Source organism: Quercus robur, chromosome 5 (genome assembly GCF_932294415.1).
Source record: "Quercus robur chromosome 5, dhQueRobu3.1, whole genome shotgun sequence".
NCBI classification, from domain to species: domain Eukaryota; kingdom Viridiplantae; phylum Streptophyta; class Magnoliopsida; order Fagales; family Fagaceae; genus Quercus; species Quercus robur.
The window spans coordinates 57,277,952-57,299,737 of record NC_065538.1 but is presented as its reverse complement, the minus strand read 5'-3'; the positions used below and the strand labels follow the sequence as shown (position 1 = coordinate 57,299,737).

The window sequence follows — 21,786 nt, the reverse complement described above, 5'->3', positions numbered from 1 at the left end:
CGAAGCGTCAGGAGCGTACTTTGGGCAGTTAAAAAGGAATCTGTACAGTCAGAGGTAATGTAAAATGGGCACGGAGGAACTATAATTACATAGAAATCCTCATTTCTTCCTGAGGAGCCAAAAAGAAGAATCTCGAGGGGCTATTGTAGGGGTGATAGGCCCCGGAGCCCATATTTATGTATATATTGAGCCAGGAGCCCAATTTGAGGACATTAGGCAATCCGAGGATGGGTAAACACTTTCATAAGGATTCGTGTTAGTAAGTGAAGAAGTGAAATTTGATTAGAGCCATCCAAAAGGGTGGTCTAAGGAGGAATCCCTCCTCGGTTGAGCAAAGCCGAGGTTAGAGGGTGTGGTCTGCCCTCAAGAGTAACGTTCTGGATCATTCCATGGATGAGAATAAGCATTAGGGAGGAACAGGACAGAGGAAAGCCATGAAATATCTTAAGGGAAAGCTGCTACCACCGCATTAAATGTTCTGCAGCTAACTCTTTGGCTGCATTAATGAGGAAGTGATACTTGAACAGTAGTTTTCAGCCTTACAGCTATTCTCTAGAGACTTCAGGAAGGTGCTGATGTGATAGGGATCAATACCGACACTCTAATCTACACATGGAAGGTAGATATGAAGGCAGAGAGATAGTATAAAATAGGGAGAAGGCAATGAGAGAAGGAGATCGAGAAATTGAGAGAGAAACATTGTAGCAATCAAAAACTGAACTTGTAATCAAACTTGAGAATCAATATATAAGAACTAATCTCCTTGGACTGTGCCAAGGACAATTTTCTTTATATTAAACTAGTCTATCTACATTTTCTTGTCATTTGAATCCACTATACTTGTTGACTGATTTATTAAAGCCCAATTTTCCAATCCACTCTCTACAAATTCCTTGTATTGAGCTTTTTGGGCCTAAGTTCATTTATCCTTTGGGTTAGGAACACAAATTGCGTCCTTACAGGGACATTTTGCTAAATAATTTTAAAACATGGGCATTTTGCTTCATAGTTTGTAAATTAAGGGCAAATGTCCATTTTCTCCCATTTTTTAATGGGAGATTTACTAAAGCTTAGTCCATATTTTTGGTCCGTTTGGTAGCCCATTGTAAATCCTCTGTGCAAGATAGAAAAACTATAGTTTTGGAGATTAGGGTTTTATATTATTTTTTAGAGAGAAAATTGTATTGCCGCATCTTCTATTTTTTCCTGAAAATAGTGAAATCCCTACAACTCTATAGATGTAGGCAAATTGTTGAACTAGGTAAATATTGTCTTGTGTAATTGTTTTCTTTGGCACATATTTTTCTCTATATTTTGCATCTCACAGATCTGGGAATTTCGTGTATATTTCCCTACACAATGTAGCATTAGGGTCTGCTTTTGTCCACTTTAGTTAGTTCGGTCCAATTAGGTTCATTCGATCCATTTTAGTCTACGTCAATCCATTCGGTCTATCTCGGTCTATTTGGTCCACTTCGGCGATACTTTTGGGAGGAGATATTCTTGTAGAAAGAGGAAACACTTCATTGAAAATTATGTTCTAGATAATATTACATTTTTCTTATTATGTTATTAAAGTCTTGTATTTTTTTTTTCTAATATAGGTGAGGAATTTACTTATATTTGCTTCTTCTTTAGGTCATTCAAGATATATAGATGATGAATCATTTGTCAGGAGCACTAAAAACAAATTTCAACAACACATTACATTATTTACAATATATCTCACCTTATATAATAACTAGATTTAAATACATTATGTTTCCTTGAAAAAAAAATTACAAACTTTAAAACACTTTCAAATAACAAATACAGATAACTTAATTTATAAAATCTATTATATTGTTTCAACTATACTTTATTAGAATTTTCTCAAAAATAAACTATAATTTATTAGAAAACAGCCATATCATTTTAAGATTATTTATAAATCTCATCTACTATTTTCTTTTTTCACTTAATGAAAAAACAAATCGCCAAATTTTTTACCGTATTGCGCAGGTCTGCGATTAGTTTATTATTGAAGTCTTAAATTACTAGAGTGATACTAAGGATACTATAAATTTTACTATATAATATTTACAAACGTATGTATCACCATTCATTATGACATTCATTTATTATGTTCTTGAAATCTATCGATTACATTCATTACAGCATTAATTTGTTAAAATTCAGTAAAAATTGTTTTAACTTTAGTTTTTTCCAAATTATTATGGAAATTTGATGATAAATGGTGATTTGGCACACTTACACCAATTTTTAAAAACCATTTAGAATTTCAATTAACTTGAATTTCTATTGACCCACAATTTTAGGGGTCATATTAGGGTTTTTTTTTTTGGTTTTTTTGGTTTTTTTGTTTTTGTTTTGTTTTTTTTTTTTTTTTTAACAAACAAACACACACAAAGGAGAGGGAAAGAGGTTCTAACACAAATAGCCAATATATCATTTCTTTTTTTTCTAGTAAGTCTAATTATCAAACTAAAATTTTGGGGCCCATGTATTGATAGCATAGAATTAAAATATATTTTTGGCTCGTAAAGTTTGGATTTGTTTTTATTTTGATCATTCATGTTTCAAAATTTTCATTTTTGATCCTTTGTGTTTTATTTTATTTTTTTTTCCTTAGTACCAATTCTCATGCTCTAAAGAAGAAACAATTTACTGCAACCATTTCAAGATCTACTCCAGGACACGGTCCTTTCAGTTGCTATTGTGAGCCAAATGCAGAGTCATTAAAAATTTCATTAATTATCTAAGAAATCAATATGTGCTATGTTGCTAAAGTGAATTCGCATTGTACTTTAATTCTAAAAATAACAAAAAAAATCCAACTAATTCATGGCTTTTACAATATTGAAAGATTTCGTATAGAAGTGTGGCCTTGCAACCTCTTCTTGTCGCTCTCTATAGGCTATAGCCCCGTGTGATTTATCTTTTACGAAAATGTTGTGTACAACCAGTATTCCTTGACAAGCTGCCCAAACAGTGAACCTTCTCTCTTCATTAACTTCATTGGCTCATCATACTCCACTATTTTCCCTGGAATAGAATGGAAAGATTTCCTTCAAAACATTTGAACTTAAACATTTCACTGCAAAGTTGACTGGTTTACATGACTATCATTTTCTTTATGTTTTTATACGGCTTCTTGTTTACTTAAAAGGTGAAATAACATCAGCTCGTTCCTTACAATATAAATTGCACATACAGTTGACATGCACCATCAAGAAAGTGGAGAAACTGCAGCATGACCCATCTGCTCATTGATCCTACAAGTCGATACTAATCTGTGTATACCACCCCCCCCTCTTCCTTCCTCCCAAAATAAAAAAGCCACAAGGACTTTCTTATTTTCTGAACTAAATAAAATTAGGTAAATTATAATTAAATCATAATCAGATCAACCTTCTTAAAATGATAATCCAATAATATCTCGTCTTCCAAATCCTCTACACTTTATAAGTTCCCACGAAATAAACTCGGAAGGATTCTTGAAATATACTCAAAGGATTAAGTAAAAAAACCAGGTTTCAGTTAGATAAATATGGACTAGAAACTTCACAGAATAAGATTACCTAACATCAAAATTATAAAAGATATTGAAACAAAAATGAAGGTTCATATCATGCACACATAAGGAATATTCTATTGATGATGGTTAAGGTAATTAATGCAACTCACCATCACTAATAGCAAGAACAATTGTGCAATCCATCACTGTCGGTATCCTGTGGGCCACTGTAATCACAGTACAATCAGCAAATTCAGTCCTGATTGTTTTCTGCAGAATCGTATCTGTTGCATTATCAATTGATGCAGTTGCTTCATCAAGCACTAATATCCGACTTCTCCTCAAAAGTGCACGCCCCAAACAGAATAATTGTCGTTGTCCCTGGCTCCAATTTGATCCATCTTCCAGAACTGAAAAACTAGTTGTTAGTTATCACTGGTGATCATAAACAAAAGCAAGTGCAAACAACATAAATAACAAAGCCTTACCTAAGGAGTCTAAGCCCTTTTCTTTCTCCTTGACAGCCTCGTCCAGTTGACACTTCTCAAGAACCTTCAAGTCAACATTATCACTTTAATATTTGATCCGTGAAATAAACAAACAAACAAAAAGACTATTTTTATACAGTAGAAATTTCAACCAAAGCTAGACCTACTGATACAGAAGCAACCACAGGTAGAAAAGAATTGAAGAATTACCTCCCATATTTCCTTGTCAGAATGTTGAGACAAGGGATCCAAATTGAATTTCACAGTCCCATTAAAAAGAGTAGGATCTTGAGGTATTATACCGAAACGCGAGCGAAGATCATGAAGTCCAATCATAGAAATGTCAATTCCATCTACTATAATCTTCCCTCCAGCTGGCTCCACTAGACGAAATAGGGCACCTATGAGAGTGGTCTTCCCACTGCCAGTTCTGCCAACAATACCTATTTTGTGCCCTCCCTCAAATGTGCAACTGATCCCCCGAAGAACAAGTGGTGCATCAGGCCTATATTTGATCTGTTTTAACATTGGTATTCTTAGAATCTCAGCATAAGAACCTTCTTTAATTTTAACATTAAATAAAAAATATATATATATATATATATACCTGCAAATCATGTATTTCAACTTTACCCACAGATGGCCAATTTGTTGGAGGCCGGTTCCCTTCTATTACTTCAGGGGCCTGACTGGGTATATGCATGTATTGATTTAGCCTTTCTACAGAAATGATGTAATTTGCTAAAGTGCACTGATTTTGAATTGAGGAGACAAGTGACATGTTTAATGAAAGACCATAAGAAAGTGCCATTCCAATAAATCCTGCAACAAAAGGAGAAATTGTCATCAAGAATCTAATACGCATATTTTACAGCTCAATATAACTCCATTAGTGTGTTTAAAAAACCATCTCCAGTAAATTGAACATCTATACAAGAACTGTAAATTGTTAAAGATAGAAAAAATAACTCTTCAAGGTAAAACTCACCAGAGCTACAAGTTCCGGGAGGAAGCACAACTATGCAAAGTGCTGTAGAGGCAAGAACAACTGCACTAAGTGTTTCTAATCTTTGGATCAACCATTCATTTGCTGCAAAACTATGGAAAAAAGGACTAGCATTTATGTCAATCAGTTCAAGATTCTTTGTAAAGAATCGGTCTTCCTTCTCAAAAGCTCTTATAGTCATGGCTCCTGCTAGAGACTCGGATAAATGATTTGCTACGAAGGACTTGGTTGTGCCATTGATCCGCATAAACTCTTTTGCTGATGAAAAATAATATCTCTGTAGATTAAGAATTCCAACAATTAAAACTTCTTCATATCAAAGAGGATTAAAATAAATATTTCCACATCACACACACACACAAGAAGAAGAAGAAGAAGAATCCAGTTCAGGGAACAGGAGATGAAGGCAGTGGCTAGTATACAATTGATCCTTTCAGATGAACACTATTCTCTAGTTTTCAAGCTTTTTGCAAAAATCTCAAATAATGTATATATCTCTTCATCCATTGCACAGAGAATAAGTAAACAAAATATATGACTCCATGAAAAGAGAAAGGCCAAAATAATCAGACAAGAAAGAAAGGAAACTCTATTCATTATTCAGTAATATTAAAAGCAATGCTTATGTTTAAAACTTTGTAATATTACATAACTCGGAGAATATTTATGATTTCCTGTAATATAAGAATTACACCAAAACTCTTCCTCATTTTACTCGGTGGCATCCTGACTTTGTCAGATTGCTTTGATCTCTTGATTTCACTTTGAATTGTTCCTAATTCAAAGCGATTCAAACATCTAAATTTGTAAGCATGCATTGGAGATTGGACTAAAGTTCACTTCATCATCTATTCTCGTTATCAATAATAGCACAGTACCAACACAAATTAAGGCAAAAACACTATTTATGTGAGAAATATCTAAGTCAAATGAAAGAAAACTTCGTCCAGTGGGAATTTTTTATTGAAATGTTTATGGTGTTACCTGTAAGAGAATTGCCAGAAAAAGCATTGGTATGGAAACAAACAGAACTTGCCGGGTAACAAAGGCCAGAACTCCAAGATTGGCATAAGCATTAGTGGTAGCCCCCACAGCAAAGATAAAGCTGAAAGGGACATCAAGATCGACGATACTCAGATCAGATGAGACCTAGACAAGAACAAAATGATACCAAACCATGTTAGTTTCACAAATCTCTTTGATCTCTGAACACAGATTCTGATCAAGATTCATACCCGACTAAGTATCCTTCCCAGAGGCGTGGAGTCATAAAAAGCCATTGGTGCACGAAAGAGGGAGTTAAGTAGCTGTGAAAATAAAGATTTTGATGATTGAAGACCCAAAAAAACTGAAAAAAGTGATCGACCTAGCAAGAATAGTGTTGAGGAAATTCCAATCAGCAAGTAAATCGTTATCAACCGCAATGTGCTAACATTGGGATTTTCAACATTATCAGCCATCCAAGAGTTTTGTGATATCTGACAAATCACAAATATAATGTGACAAAGACTGGCCATGGAGAAGTACAAGAACCCCTTGTTCTGATTTAGATATTGTAAATAAGGTCTAAATCCAGTGTCTCCAATTTCTTTCTCCTCTAGCTTGATCAATTGGTCTCCTTTAGATCCTTTAAATTGCTTCTCTACATAAGTCTTCCTGATATCTCTTGCAGCTGTTCCAACTCCCTGGGCAGCAGTAACATCTGCAAGCCTATCAGAACCAGCAGTCTCTTTATGTGCATTGACAAGATCCTGAAATTCTTGTCTTAAGGCCAATAATTGATGATAAGGGGCTGCTTGTAGGATTTCCCCATCTGACATCAACTGTCAAGAGTATCAAACTTACTTAGGATGATTGTGTTGATTGACAGGTTTGATTAGCAATAATATTTATAAAAAAACAAACTAAATACAAGAAAAGTTAAATCCAATCATCTATTCACTCTTAGTTAGTTATTAAGTCTTCTTATTGGTGCAACTTTTAAGGTAAAAATTGGAAGAAGACTGAGATTCCATTCATCGGTGGTGTATGAGCATATTGGTAAACCGGAAAATCAATCTGAAATATTTTTTACGGGCATTTGGTGGCAAGAGTCACCAGACAAAAATCAGAGGCTTTTGATTAAATAATGTAGACATGGAAGCTTTGAGATATCTTAGTCTTGATAAATTTAAGAACTTATTAACATGAAATATCATATAAACAAGTGTTGAGTGAGCTTAGTCTGTTAGTAATAACTGACTTCACCATGTAATAGTAAATCTGTGAGTCTCACCCTTTCTATAATGCATCTCATGATTAAAAATAAATAGAAAACTGCTAGGTTGGATGTGTTTGAGCAGAATGATGTGGTAACCAGAGGACTAGTAATAACCCCCAGCCAATTCATAACTTTTAAGTCATTAGATTTATCACAAAGATTGCAAGGGAAATAATGAAGAATTTTGAGGAGAGTTCTTAAAGTAGAATACTGACCAGAACAGAATCAATTGCAGGCAGGAAATCAACTTGGTGGGTTACAAGTAAAACTGTCTTTCCAGAAAGTGCTTTCATAACATAATCCTGCCAAAGTATAAGTTAGCTTTCACATAAACCTATTAGTTGGACAAACAAGACATTGCATACTTTAAGAAAAAAGTGATTACATTGAATAAGCTTGTAGCAGTTTGTGCATCAACAGCACTAAATGGATCATCCATGAGGTATATATCAGCATTTTGATAAAGAGCACGAGCAAGTTGAATTCGCTGCTTTTGACCACCGCTCAGATTAACTCCTCTCTCCCCTATTTCAGTGAGATCACCATAAGGAAGCAACTCAAGGTCCTTTACCAGTGAACACCTTTCAAGCGTTTCTCTGTACCTTTTACTGTCCATTTCAGACCCAAACAAAATGTTCTCTTGTATTGTCCCTGTCTGGATCCATGCTGTTTGAGAAACATAGGCAATCTTCCCATAAACTTGAGTCTGAAAATTCAAAAAAAGAAACCAGATTCATCATGGTTAATACCTTTTGATCTTTTGGAATTTGTGATAGGACAACATTCAAAAACATATCTATGCTAAACTGATTAGAGGATTTGCTCTTAACAGGAAATAGAAGTGCAGGGAAACATAGGATAAGGGACAACTCTGTCAAGATTGAAATATATTATGTAATAATAAAAAGAAAGGAAAGGAGCAGCAGGAACTCACAGTTCCCTGAATGAGTGGAACTTCACCAAGAATTGCTGCAAGAAGGGTTGATTTGCCTGAGCCAATTTCTCCACATATAGCCACCTTTTCTCCTGGTCTAATCTCCAGATTTATGTTTTTCAGTGTCGGCTTTGATGAATTTTCTTCCCATGAGAAATTGGCAGACTTGATTAAAATGGTGTCATTTACACTGTCCACATTGGTCTTCCTCTGTATATTTGTGCTCTGCAGCTCTGGTGCCTCAAGAAATTTCAAGATACGTGTAAATGCAACCTTTGCTTGAATGACCACCCAAATAACATTAGGAATAGATCTAATGGGATCCTGAACAAGGCGTAAAGTTGCTACAAAAGTGAAAACGTTATTTGCATGCAGAGGAACTTTGAGAAAATAGCATGCTCCAAAGGTTGCAACAGAGACCAACACAGGAAACGTCCAAAAGAGAAAGCCATTATATGATTTTCGTAACTGCACTGCTGATAACCATTTGTACTCCACCTTCCTTAAATTTTCAATGGCATTTTTGAAATGTTTTTCCCAAGCATATAATTTCAACACCTTCATGTTGATAAGAGCCTCAGTACTAGCCTTCAGTCTCTCATCCTGTGCAGCCATAAGCTTACTTTGAAATTCATACTGTAACTCAGCAAGTGGAGCATTGCAAAGCACGGTGAGAACTATCACCACCAAAGATGCAATTGTTGCTAGCCCTACTGCACGATAAAGAATAACTAATGCAATACAGAGCTGAAGGCTTGTTGTCCAAGTTTGATGGAACCAAAATGGGAACTCGCCAATCCTATAAGCATCCACAGTAACATAATTCATGATCTCCCCTCCCGAATGCGTCAACCTAGCAGCATTGGATAATCTCAGTTGTTTCTTGTAAATGGCAGCTGTGAGCAAAGACCTCACTTTCAGACCAATAAGTCTGCAGCGGAAGTTCCACTGCCTTTGTGCTAGGGATTCTATGCTCTTTGAGAAGAAAAGTGTTATTGCCAATACATAGCCTTCATACTTGAAACTTTCTTTTCCCTCAGCAACCAATATAAAGGCATTCAGAACTAAAGGACCAGCAGACTGCGTAAGTATCTTTAACAAAGCAAAGAATCCAGATATAAGGATCTCTTTCCAATGGCAAATAATTATTGTCCTCAGAATCGATGGTTGGGACGTCGGTTCCTTTTGCTTCTGTTTGTTAAGCTGCTCCAAGAACAACAAATAGCAACTTTTTGCTTGATCTGCCTTGCGCAATTTTGGTATATCTTCAACCTCAATGGTTTTCTCCCTGCCCTTTTTCATCAATGAATTCATCCACCAAAATGAAAATCTACTAAAGAATCCAGCTTTGGCAAAGGTAGTAACAGGGCAAACAGAATCACTTTTACTCATGCCATTGGCCTCACCATTTAAAGGGGTATAAAGAGTACTTTCACTGATACTCTCATCACTTGCTTCATATTTATACCCCTTGTACGTACAGAACATCAACAATATAGCTCCTGGACAAGACAGGATATCTAATGCTGCCTTAATTGATACTTCTTTCTTTGAAATGGCACTAGACAGAGATAGAGCACAGACGATTCCCTGAAGGCTCAATAGCCTTAATGGTTCTCCTGGAAGATTTTTTCCCTGAAGGCTCACAGCTAAACTCACCAACAACCATGTGAACCCTTGAAACAACTGTAGTAACCAACCGTCAAGAGGTAAAGCAGTCTTCATTTTCCTCAATTTCTCCTCCAAAATCCAAATGCCAAAGCACAAGTAAACGAATCCAACACAGCCATTGAAAACTGCAGAAAATATCTGCAAATTTGAAAATCCTTGAAATCGAGCTGGAACCATAGTTGATTTAGATGATGACTTCTGAACCATATTGAATATAAGCTGGGCCAAGAGCAAGACATCGAAGCAAATGATCAATATGTGATTAATACATGATGAGGGATTGCTTAAAAACACAAAGTCAGAACTGCATGGCTTTCCACCACTGTCTGAACAACCAGACTCCCCGCAGAATAAAGTCCACAAATCCTCCATAATCCTTTTCTCTTTGCTCTTCAACCTCTGTATTACATACAAGAGCATAAATATACACATACCAAGTAACTTTTTCTATCAATTTAATGAAGCAGCCAACCAATTGAATTCAAGAAGCAAATCACAATAAATAATTTTGGGGGGAAAAAAGGAAAGTAGAAAAGAAAACACCATTATGCAGCACCATTGCACAAACAAGATGAAGTACCCCACCAAAGAAATTTTAAGTGCAAGAGAAGAGAACAAAAACTCAGAAAGTTCAAAGGGTCAAAACCGTTAGTGTAGCAGCAACACATGCAATAAAACTCCAATGCAGCTGTCTGCCAGTGAAAAGGAGTTGCACTTTAAATTCAGAAAAGTTACTTTACAACCAAAAAAACAAAGAATGACTAACTAATTCAGAGAAGTTCAAGGAATCTAAGCTATCTAGCAGAGCTGGAATATTGATGCCCATGATACAATAACAACAACCAAGTCTATTAGTCTCAAAATTTTGGTGTGAAATATGGAAGCTTTGTGATGTAAAACATATTAAAAGGCACCAAATAAAGAAACATGACTTCCAATACGACACAAAAATTATGACTTGAGATCCACACGTGCCATTGAAAAATACGTAAAACAGTGTTTCAAAGAATGATATATAAAAAAACAAAAATCACAGATACAGAAGAAGTATTCAAAACGACATATACTTGTTTTCTAGTGACATTCGTTTTCAAGTCGCATGTGGTGATCGAGTCATGGAAACCAAACCGCCTATTCTTGTCCAGTTATGCTGCAAGATTTTTTTTTTTTTTTTTTTTTAAATGAAACAAAATAGAAAAGCTAAAAGTTTTGTTCAAACATACTTCTACCCATCAGAGTCTGCTTTCGTCTAAAGTGTGAGCTGCCTCTACTCTCCTGATTCCTGAGTCTAAGTTGGATTATTTGATTGTTTGAAAAAAAAATAACATTTTTAATGTCTATTTACCTATTTCTCTACATTTGAATATTGTAGAGAAACATTTTTAAAAAAACATTTTTATCTTTGTAAATTGTAATCATTACAAGTTTAAAAAATGAAGTCGATGATAATCATTAGTTGCTTAATTCTAACCGATATATATACATCTATTGCGTGGAATTAAGCCTTGTTAAAAGACAATGTTCATTACAACAAAGTTGATTTTTTTCGAGGGTCAAAACCCTTGAAAAAGGTATTAAAAGCCCTCAAAAAATATTATTTTGAGGGTTTAATGGACCCTTGAAGACCTTTGAAACAAATTCCCTCAAGCTTGAAATTTCTATGGCCTTCGTGACCCTTGAAACCGAAATTTCAACAGCCTACATGACTCAATACAAACGTTTTATCTTTATCAAGGATCGGCAACCTATGAAATTTTTAAAATAGAAAAAAAGTGCAATAACCTTTTTTTTGAGGGTCTCCAAACCCTCAAAATAAGGTTTTTCTCTTTTTAAAAAAATAAATAAATAAACTCACAGCCCCATGCATATAGACTTTAAAGAACCATATATTAAAAATCTATATTATACCAAAATTCAAATCAAAGTAAAATTTAATTAGCTTTTTAAATTACTAAATCCTTCATTCTTGAAGTTTATGTTGACATTTTCACGTTAACATAAAGAAACTTAGTATTTTAACTAGATAAAGGAGGAAAAAGGAAAAAGAAGAAGAAGAAGAAGGGAAATGAATTAGTACAAGAACCATGCATGATATGAAATAAGGTTTTTTTTTTTTTTTTTTTAATAGAATATACTAATTTTTTTTAGATAACTTCAACTTATTGGGTCCGCCTAGATCTTTTATAAAGCATAAACAGATAAGAAAAACAAAATTTCTTAATTATATTTTTATTTTGGTAGCCCATGCCATAGTTCAACGCATTGTCAACGTTAATTACGAAAACTCTAGCAAAGTTGTTAGCCAATAATGACAGGAAACACTGAAACAAGAACAAGAAATTGTGTGTAAACCCAAAGAATTAGAAGCAAAAGAGATGGCACATGTGTGTGTTAAACTTAAATGTAAGCCTCTGTTCCTCCACAAGGATTTCAGTTGCTTAGCCCCTTGGCAAGTATATATAAAGACTATATCCTATTTGGCCAAAGAATAAAATGATCAAATTATGTAGTCTATGTAGATGAATGAATAAAAGGGGAAGTCTATTAGTAATATTTGATATTTTTTTTATTAAAAAATATAAAAAAAAAAAAGCTAGTTAGATAAATGGATGGGTATGGTTCTCCATCTTCAAAAAAAAGAAGGGTGCCCTACCACATGGTGATGATAACCTTTAAACAAAAAGTAGTTCTACTGTGATATCTTATAAAAATGGTTCTGGTATCCAATGAAACCAGTTCCAAAAAGCAAGGAATTCTCATAGAGTTTTCATGACAGTATAAGGCAGTAAGAGAGAGAGAGAGAGAGACTAACCTTCTTGAATTCAAAGGGGAGGAGAGCAGAGAGAGAAATTGATGGAGTTGGTGTTGTGTTGGGGGTGAAGAATAATGAGGAGAAAGGGCGGCATTTGTGTTGGGGATGAAGAATAATGTGGAGATATTTATAGTTTTAGCAGTGTGCATATGACTCATAGAAATCTCTGAAATCAACGCAAGCAACTAACGTTATATACCAGCTCCTCCAACTTATTAGTCAACGATTTCAAAGCCAAAGCTTCGCTTTGCTTTCTCAACATAATTTACATTACGGAGCAAGTTCCTCGTTATTTCAGTGTTGGTGGAAATTATTGTGTTCTCCTATTCCTTTTTTTCACATGAATGTTAGGTCTTACCATGAATTGAATTAGTTGGACCTATCATTCATGTGATAAGAAAGACTATGTATTTATAGTACTCTGAGAATACCTAATAATTTTCCTAGTGTGGACTGTAGACTTTTGAAGAATTTAGGTCCATGTATTTATATCACTACTAAATGGTTATTATCCTTCTCAAAAAATAAAAATAAAATTATATCTATCTGTGTGAGGGACGATACCTTTTTTTCTTACTTGCCCTTAAGTTAACTATACCTCTTTAATACTAGGGTCCCCATATTAATAATGCAATATCCATTTTTCAGGAATCTCTGCTGGTCTCAAAAATATCAAAAACTATGTGATGCAACAATTATCTCCTACTGACATGCACAGATTTCACACGCACGTGAGAAGCACGTACATAAAAAATATCACCGTCATTCCCTTGAATTTCTGTATATCCTAAAAAGATGGAGAAATTATAAGGTTTTCATGGTGCACAAGTGATATGGTCCATTATTTTACTAAAAACTCTCACTTGTTTAAAATTGCTGGGTTAATTTTTTTTTTTTTTAAACAGAAACTAATTACTGACTCAATAATTTTAAACAAATGAAATTTTTTTAGTGAAATAGTGGACAAGTGTGATCTACAGAGTAATGTATAATTTCTCAAAAAGATGGTCCAATCTTTTAATGCCAAACCGCCATTTAGCTATATCCTATATAGAGTCAAAAAGATTGCCCAATCAAAACACGTCACAATTCTTGAAATTCGTTTATTTTTGTGTGCACGTTACTAACATTAAAATTGTTTTCCTTTTTTGGATTTTGTTAACAGGTGCCTGCCAGCACCTGTTAACGTTAATGAACCAGCTGTATTAAATCTTACTTGTATTAAACATACACACATTTAATGTATATTTAATTTTTTCTATATTCCTAAAAAAAGGTGTCACCCGTGAACAGCACCCAAAAAACCTCTTGTAGAGATAGAAATTGAAATAGCTTGGGTATTATTTTGGAATATACTAGAAGTTAAATACTACTGAATGACCCCAAGTCGGTTCCAATTAACTATTTGAAATTTTGAAACCATGGCATGGTGGAAGATCCATGGCCCATTGGCTTGCTTCAATAAATCATTATAACTGGTTTCTACCACTCACTGCAATCAAACTGTTCATTAATTTAAACTAAAGTTAAACCAATAGCCACTGATAATCAATTTAAAAATAGCAGCACTATCTGTGAAAAATGTTACTACTCTCATTTGCTAAAACCTAATACGGAAACAACATCCATGAATAAGTTTGTAATCCAGTTAGAAAAGAATATTGATTTAAAATAGCAACCATATATTTTGTGTGTTTAGAACAGGGCATACCCAAACCACCTTCAAGGAGCCTTTGTTATTTCTTGAAATAATCAACAACCCAGTTTCATTTTCCTACAGTCACAGATACAAGTTTCACATTATGTTATCACTTAGAAATGCATAAGACAAATGAATGCATCCTAAATCATCAAATTTTGTTGTTTTACTTTTCCAAAAGAGCTTAACACCAAGTATGTCAAGGAATAAGAAATTGTTGAATGATATTAAAACTCCAACCATAACAACTGAAAAATTAGTGCGTAAATTTTTAAACAATATCAACAGTAAACACTAAATTAAGCTCGAGACCCACCATATGTTATATAGAATCATAGATGCTAATTAGGTAATCAATCCTATTAAATATCATTACGAATCAATGGTGTCAACCCATTGAATTTAGAACAAAATATTCATACTTATAATAGTAGAATAGTAACCGTCTCACATAAGCTAAACAATGGCTATCAACATCATATTTTCAGCAGTGTTAGCCATCAATATCAGATGGTCAGATCTTCATGCCTCAACCTAGATATTTGTCAAATTCTTGTACTATGAGCTACAAAGTAGAAGAGTGAAACTCTAGTTCTAAGAGATCAAAGTGACCAATTTTACCCCATTTGAGCACTAAAATTTAAATGGGTGATCACCGTTGGCACCGTTTACTTAAACTTCTCTCATAGATGCGTTACTGTTTCACATGGGCATAATGGCCCATCTATTCAAGAAAAACTTTGCTTAACATTGCATCATCAAGGAAAAGGCCAAATTACAGCTAACACATCTATGCTAACACATTAATGAGATGCATGCTAGATGTAATTGAAAACCACCAATGGGATCAAATACTAAAAGCAAGTGCAAGTATTAAAAAATGGTAGTTGATGCTGTAGGAAACATGTGCTCCCCACATTTGGGAGACAATTCTTTTTATCAGAAATTTAATAAAGATCCATAACCATTTAGATTTATCCAACTACTGATTAGTCAATTAAGGCTAGCACGCCAACAGCTTCAGCATTCACCAAAATCCTAATGGGTTTCAAAGCACAAGAATGAGTCAAGTAGGAGAGTGAGTCGCTTGTACAAAGATTAAAAATCACTACTCTAAACTAATATGGAAAATCTTTTGAATATCTTTATGCATTAAAAGATGATCCACAATGGAAGAAAAAATTAGGCCAACAGCACTATTTTGAAGCCCAAGAAACTGGGGTACCACTACTACCTACCATAAATACCATTCCAGCCAAAGATATTGGTGACCTATAAAAGATAAGCACCAATTGATCTTCCAGTACTCATAGCATTTACCACATAGGAGAATTACCTTTTAATTATAAATGGGGAATTAGGGGAGGAGACAAGATATCTCAACCATATCCAATGAAGGGGCACCAAAAACAAGAGGAACCCAATACAAGAAGGGTTGGAACAATCATCTATAAATTGTGAATCATGGCCAAAAGCCATTGTCTATTATATATTGACAATGATCTAAACATATAGACAGATTTTCAGCCCTTGGGACACTATTAATTTACAACACATAAATGCCACATAATAAAAGTAATATCCCCTTTGACATAGACTACATTCCAAAAGGTTACTAAAAATTTAACAATAATATATAATAAATAAATAAATAAAAAGGTTACTGAAGATTTACTGATCTCCCAAGCCTGCAAGAACCAAAAATACAGCAATATTAGATAACAATCACATAATGATATAGAAAGTTATCAGGTATAAACCACAACCTCACTCTCCATCTCGTTGTTATGGGAGGAAAAGTGCTAGTTGAGCTATAGCTCATTGGCTTGGGGAAGATTTTTATTTTGGATAATCTAAGAAGAAGAGTGATGCAAGTGAAAGTGAAAGTTTTTCCACTTTCTATATCGGTAAAATATTACTCTGTTTTCTGTTAATGTTGCTGCTTTCTTTCTATTCGCAATGGGTGGTTCTTCTTTTTTCTTCATTGAATCCAAAACATTTGAGTTTTCCGTTGAGGAAGGGGGTTCTTATTTCCTTTTACAGATTTTTGAGAAAGGCCATACCTCAATGCGCTCTGTTTTTATGGGGAAGGAGAGTGCTAATTGTTTTTTGTTCCACTTGGAGGAATTAATTTCAAAGCGATCACCTGGTCTTTTTGCAAGAACGATCAGAGAGGGTGACTTAGTTTTCATCCTTCAACTAGGGTCCAACGCTCATGGCTCTTTTTTTAATGGTTTCTGAACTTCTTCATGGTCGACGGAAGGGTAGCATTGTGATACTTGAGGGAAGGTTAGGTAGTGGTTGGTGTGGCTTTGGCCTAAACCTGAGGAATATTTTGAAACCACCTTCCCTGACTATTTAGGGATCGTTTCCTAGAATTCATAGTGCTTCAAAGGTTGATGCGGCGGTGGTGGCTGGTAGACTTCATAATCATGGCAGCGCACCATATAAAGGCAAGGAGAAAATTTATGTCCTCCAAAATTTGAATCTTCAACTCCCAGAAACCCATACCGTGATCATGGCAGTAGTTTTTCTGGGAAAGATATGGCTCAGCTTGGGGTAGATTTTTTGTCTAATCTTGATGTGATTGCCAACAGAGATTTGCTATCTCTAAAGATCTCTTTACGTGTGGAGCGTGGGAAAGATGGGCAGTGGGTTTTTCTCTTCTTCTATTAAAGATGTAGGCTCCTATCAAAATAGCCAGGGATTGAGGCCCAACCCTTTCAAGGGCCGTAACAAGCACACCCATAACTGGGCTCCCAAACCTAAGCCTAAAGCCAAACCCATCTCCCAGCAACTCTTTATTTCAAATCCAAAAGCCACCTAAGCCCAACCAATCTCTCAGCATCTCACTACTTCTAATACAAAAGCCACCCAAGCCTATCCCATCTCTTAGCAACTCACTTATTCTAATTCAGAAGCCACCCATTCTCATCTGAACACCGATACGATGCCACTGAAGCTCATCTCCCCCTCCATGCATCCTCCATCTAACATCACCACCACCAGCCCTTCTAACCCTTCTAGGAACACCACTAGCAACGGTACCATTATACTCCGATGCCCACCATCATCAAGGATAGTCCCCCTCCTCCATTGATGACCACAATCTTCAACGACACCACTTCCCACTAGGAGATCGACAACAATTTCTCCCCACCAGTGAAGAACAACCCCACCTCTAACTGCAGTTGCTCTTCTCTGTCACGGGCTGATTCTTTAGAATTTGGGTCTATGTCGGGCATCAATCCTCCACTGTTGTCCAATGGCATTTCTCAGGCGAGCACTCCTGTTGCTCCGGTGCTTGTTACTACTGAGGATTGTCTCGTTAAGCCCCCCCCCCCCCCCCCTCCCCTTCCAGGAAGAATTTTGTTGAAGATTTAGAGCACACCTGGGGTAATTTAGAGAAATGGGTTTTAGAGCTTCGTGGAAGGAGGTAGATTACTATTCCTCTCTCTCTATACACTCTTCTAGGAGCATGTCGGATTTTCTGATCTCAAGGGAGCTGTGGGATAGGGTAACAACTCTTTCAAGGAAGAAGGGCATCTTGCTAGTTAGGGGGATGATTGTGATGGCGATTTGGATAATGTTTCTGCTGTATCTGGGTCTGATTGTGAGTTAGGGGACTCTGATGGGGGTCTTGTAAACTAGGAAACTTTTAAAGAACCACTGGTTGTGCAACCTTTGGCCATGGCTAACCCAGTTGCTCCACTTGTAGAAGTGGCAGTTGCTTCCACTCAATTATCACCTTGGGTTGAGAAACGTATTAAAGCCTTTAGGAAATCTGTGGGTACTTCCTTGGAAGGCTTCAAAGCAGAAATTACTAGGATTTTTTTAGCTTTGGAGGCTAGGAAGAAAGCTAAAATGCAGGTAGAATGCTCTAATAAGATAGAGCCTAAGACAATTTCTAAAGGGCGTCGGGAGTTGAATAGTCTGCTGAACTCTTGGAACTTTGAGAATAACTCTATTTTGGTAGGAAATGCCAGTAGGGAACGGGATTCTGTGGTGTTTTAATGAACCTGAAAATTATCTCTTGGAATGTTAGGGGGCAGAATGATTGTGAAAAAAGGTTTCGAATTCGGAATATGATCAAAGGTTGGGGTGCTAACATTATTTTTCTTCAGCAAACAAAAATGGAATTGATATCAAGGCAAGAGATTCGGAGCTTGTGCGGTTGTGAACACTTGGATTGGCTTTATTTGGGCTCTATAGGTGCGTTGGGGGGGGGGGGTGTTTTGGTGATGTGGGATAGAAGGATGGTGGAAAAAATTGATGAAGCAGTGGGAAGGTTTTCTATCTCATGTAAATTTAAGAATGTGGTAGATAATTTTGTTTGGGCTTTCATTGGTGTGTATGGACCAAACTCTAATCATGACAGGCGTCTGCTTTGGGAAGAGCTGGCTGGAATTCATAGTTGGTGGAATGTGCCTTGGTGCATTGGAGGCGATTTTAATGTTGTGAGATTTCCTTCGAAGTGTCTTGGTGCTGACTCTTTCTTTTCAGCCATGCTTGATTTTTCAGATTTTATTTCTAAACACAATCTTATTGATTTTCCATTGGAGGGTGGTACTTTCACTTGGTCCAATTCTAAAGCAGTGGCTTCACGGTCTAGGCTTGACAGATTTCTTCTCTCTTCTGATTTGGAAGAGCACTTTCCTAATATTCGTCAAAAAAGATTGCATAGATTACTTTCAGACCACTTTCCAGTTCTTTTAGAAGGGGGAAATTTTCACAGAGGCAGTCGCCCTTTTCGCTTTGAGAATATGTGGTTAAAGGCAAAGGGTTTTGTGGAGAAAGTGAGAACTTGGTGGGAGTCCTATCATTTTCAAGGTTCCCCTAGCTTTCGGTTTGCAAGCAAATTGAAAGCTTTGAAGCTAGATTTAAAGAAATGGAATGTTGAAGAATTTGGCAACGTGGAGGATAAGATGAACAAGTTATGGAAGAATCTTGAAGTTCTGGACTTGTTGGAAGATAGTCGTCCTCTATCATATGATGAGACTTTGGAAAAAGAACGGCTTCGCATTGATCTTGAAAAGGTAACTCTTATGGTTAAAATTTGTTGGGGGCAGAAATCTAGGGCCCTTTGGATTCGAGAGGGAGACAGAAACACTAAGTTCTTTCATAGAACGGCTAACTCCCATAGAAGATTTAATACTATAGACAATCTCTTGGTGAAAGGTGAATTGACCTCGGATTCAAATTCAATTTCAACTTGCATCTCTCATTTCTACAAACATTTGTACTCGAAAAATGAGGGCCAAAGACTTGTGCTTGATGAAGTGGATTTCGCTATGATTTCTGGGGAGGAAGCTACTTGGTTTGATCGGCCATTTGAGCGAGAGGAGGTATATGGTGTCATCCAAGGTTGTAATGGTGACAAATCTCTAGGACCAAATGGTTTCTTAATGGCTTTCTTTTAGGTCTGTTGGGATTTTTTTTAAACTTGAAATTATGGAGGTTCTTGCAAACTTCCATTCTTAAGCTGTCTTTGAGAAAAGTCTTAATGCAACTTTCATTGCTCTCATTCCAAAGAAAGTAGATGTTGTCAATGTGAGAGACTTTAGGCCTATTAGTCTAGTGGGCAGTATTTATAAAATCATTTCCAAGTTGCTGGCTAATAGGCTGAGAAAGGTGATTTCTGGAATTATCTCTGAGTCTCAAAATGCTTTTGTTCTAGATAGAAAAATCCTAGATTCTGTCTTAATTGCTAATGAGTGTTTGGATAGTAGGCTCAAGGCAAGGATTCCTGGGGTCTTATGTAAGTTAGATGTGGAGAAAGCTTTTGATCATGTCAGCTAGAATTTTCTTATGTATATGTTGCAGCGTTGTGGTTTCTCTGAGAAATGGAGAAAGTGGATTCTGTTTTGTATCTCCCTAGTGAGATTTTCGATTTTGATAAATGGCTCCCCTAAGGATTTCTTTGGGAGCTCTAAAGGGCTGTGCCAAGGTGATCATCTTTCCCCGCTCCTATTTGCTATTGTTTTGGAGGCTTTAAGCCGTTTGTTGGATGGTGTGGTTCTGGCTAGACACATTTCGGGTTTCACTGTTGGTTCCAGGTCTAATACCCCCCTCATGGTGACCCATCTTCTCTTTTGGGATGACACTTTAATTTTTTGTGATGCTTCCGCAAGTCATGTTGAATATTTGCAGGAAATTTTAGCCTTCTTTAAGGCGGTGTTAGGGTTGTAGATTAATCTCGCTAAGTCGGAATTAGTTCCAGTTGGAGAGGTGACTAATATGGGAGAGCTTGTGGCATTGTTGGGTTGTAGTCAGTCTTCTTTACCAATGACTTATTTGGGGCAGCCTTTAGGCGCTAAATTCAAGAACAAGACGATTTGGAACTCTATCCTAGAAAGAATGGAGTGAAGATTAATGTGTTGGAAGTGTTTATACTTATCAAAAGGCGGTAAGATCACCTTAATCAAAAGCACTCTCTCAAGCTTGTCAACTTATTTCCTATCTCTCTTCCCTATTCTTGTGGATATTGCTATTTGTATTGAGAGGCTTCAAAGGAATTTTCTTTGGGGTGGGATAGATGAGTCTCCTAAATTCCGGTTAGTAAAATGGGCTCAGGTTTGTTCTCCCTTGCAGTCAGGCGGTTTGGGTATTAGAAACTTGAGAGCCTTCAATCAAGCTTTGTTTGGAAAATGGTTATGGAGATACGGAAGAGAGACAACCCATATCTGGGGGCGGGTTATTAAGACTAAATATGGGAATGGTTGGGGATGTTGGTGTACAAAAGAAGTCTCTAATCCTTATGGTGTTAGTCTTTGGAGAACCATAAGATAAGGTTGGCTAGTCTTTTCAAAATCCATCTAGTTCGAGGTTGGTGTTGGCGACAGAATAAAATTTTGGCATCATGTGTGGTGTGGGAGTTGTACTCTCCGGGAGGCTTTCCCAAAACTCTATAATATTAGTTGTAATAAGGAGTCTTCCATTACTGATGTTATGCACTTTCCTAACCAGATGCTTCACTGGGATCTTCTTTTCTCAAGAGCTCCTCAAGATTGGGAATCTGAACATTTTTACACCTTTCTAGATCTTATCAATTCTTTGCCCCTTAACGGTGAAGGTCAGGTCAAACTTTGTTGGAAACCAACAGAGAATAAGAATTTTAAAGTGAGTGAGTTCTATCTCTCACTTTCCTCTACTCTTTAAATTTCTTTCCTTTGGAAACCTGTGTGGCGTTCAAAGGTCCCACCTAGGGTTGCTTTCTTCTCGTGGACTGCCCCATTAGGTAAGATTTTGACTACTGAGAATTTATGGTATAAGGGTGTCGCAGTTGTTGATTGATGCTATATGTTTAAAAAGAGTGGGGAATCGGTAAATCACCTTCTCCTTCATTATCCTATTGCTTATGATTTATGGTCAATGGTGTGGGCTCTTTTTGGTCTTCAAT

The 21,786-nt window shown here is 36.2% G+C and overlaps 2 protein-coding genes across 2 annotated transcripts; one reads left to right on the top strand and one right to left on the bottom strand.

The window, feature by feature from the left end:
- Positions 1-2,728: 2,728 nt before the first annotated feature.
- LOC126726426 (ABC transporter C family member 10-like) lies at positions 2,729-10,263 on the bottom strand. The gene is made up of 11 exons (XM_050431694.1): positions 8,206-10,263; positions 7,657-7,977; positions 7,487-7,573; positions 6,247-6,834; positions 5,996-6,160; positions 4,994-5,288; positions 4,613-4,827; positions 4,216-4,521; positions 4,006-4,069; positions 3,688-3,927; positions 2,729-3,045 (listed from the first exon to the last, which is right to left on the bottom strand). The coding sequence occupies exons 1-11, from the start codon at positions 10,246-10,248 to the stop codon at positions 2,942-2,944; spliced, it is 4,428 nt and encodes a 1,475-aa protein (XP_050287651.1). The 5' UTR covers positions 10,249-10,263; the 3' UTR covers positions 2,729-2,941.
- An 8,380-nt stretch (positions 10,264-18,643) lies between these two features.
- LOC126728408 (uncharacterized) lies at positions 18,644-19,574 on the top strand. Its single transcript, XM_050434233.1, has 2 exons — positions 18,644-19,423; positions 19,566-19,574. The coding sequence occupies exons 1-2, from the start codon at positions 18,644-18,646 to the stop codon at positions 19,572-19,574; spliced, it is 789 nt and encodes a 262-aa protein (XP_050290190.1).
- The last annotated feature ends 2,212 nt before the right edge of the window (positions 19,575-21,786 follow it).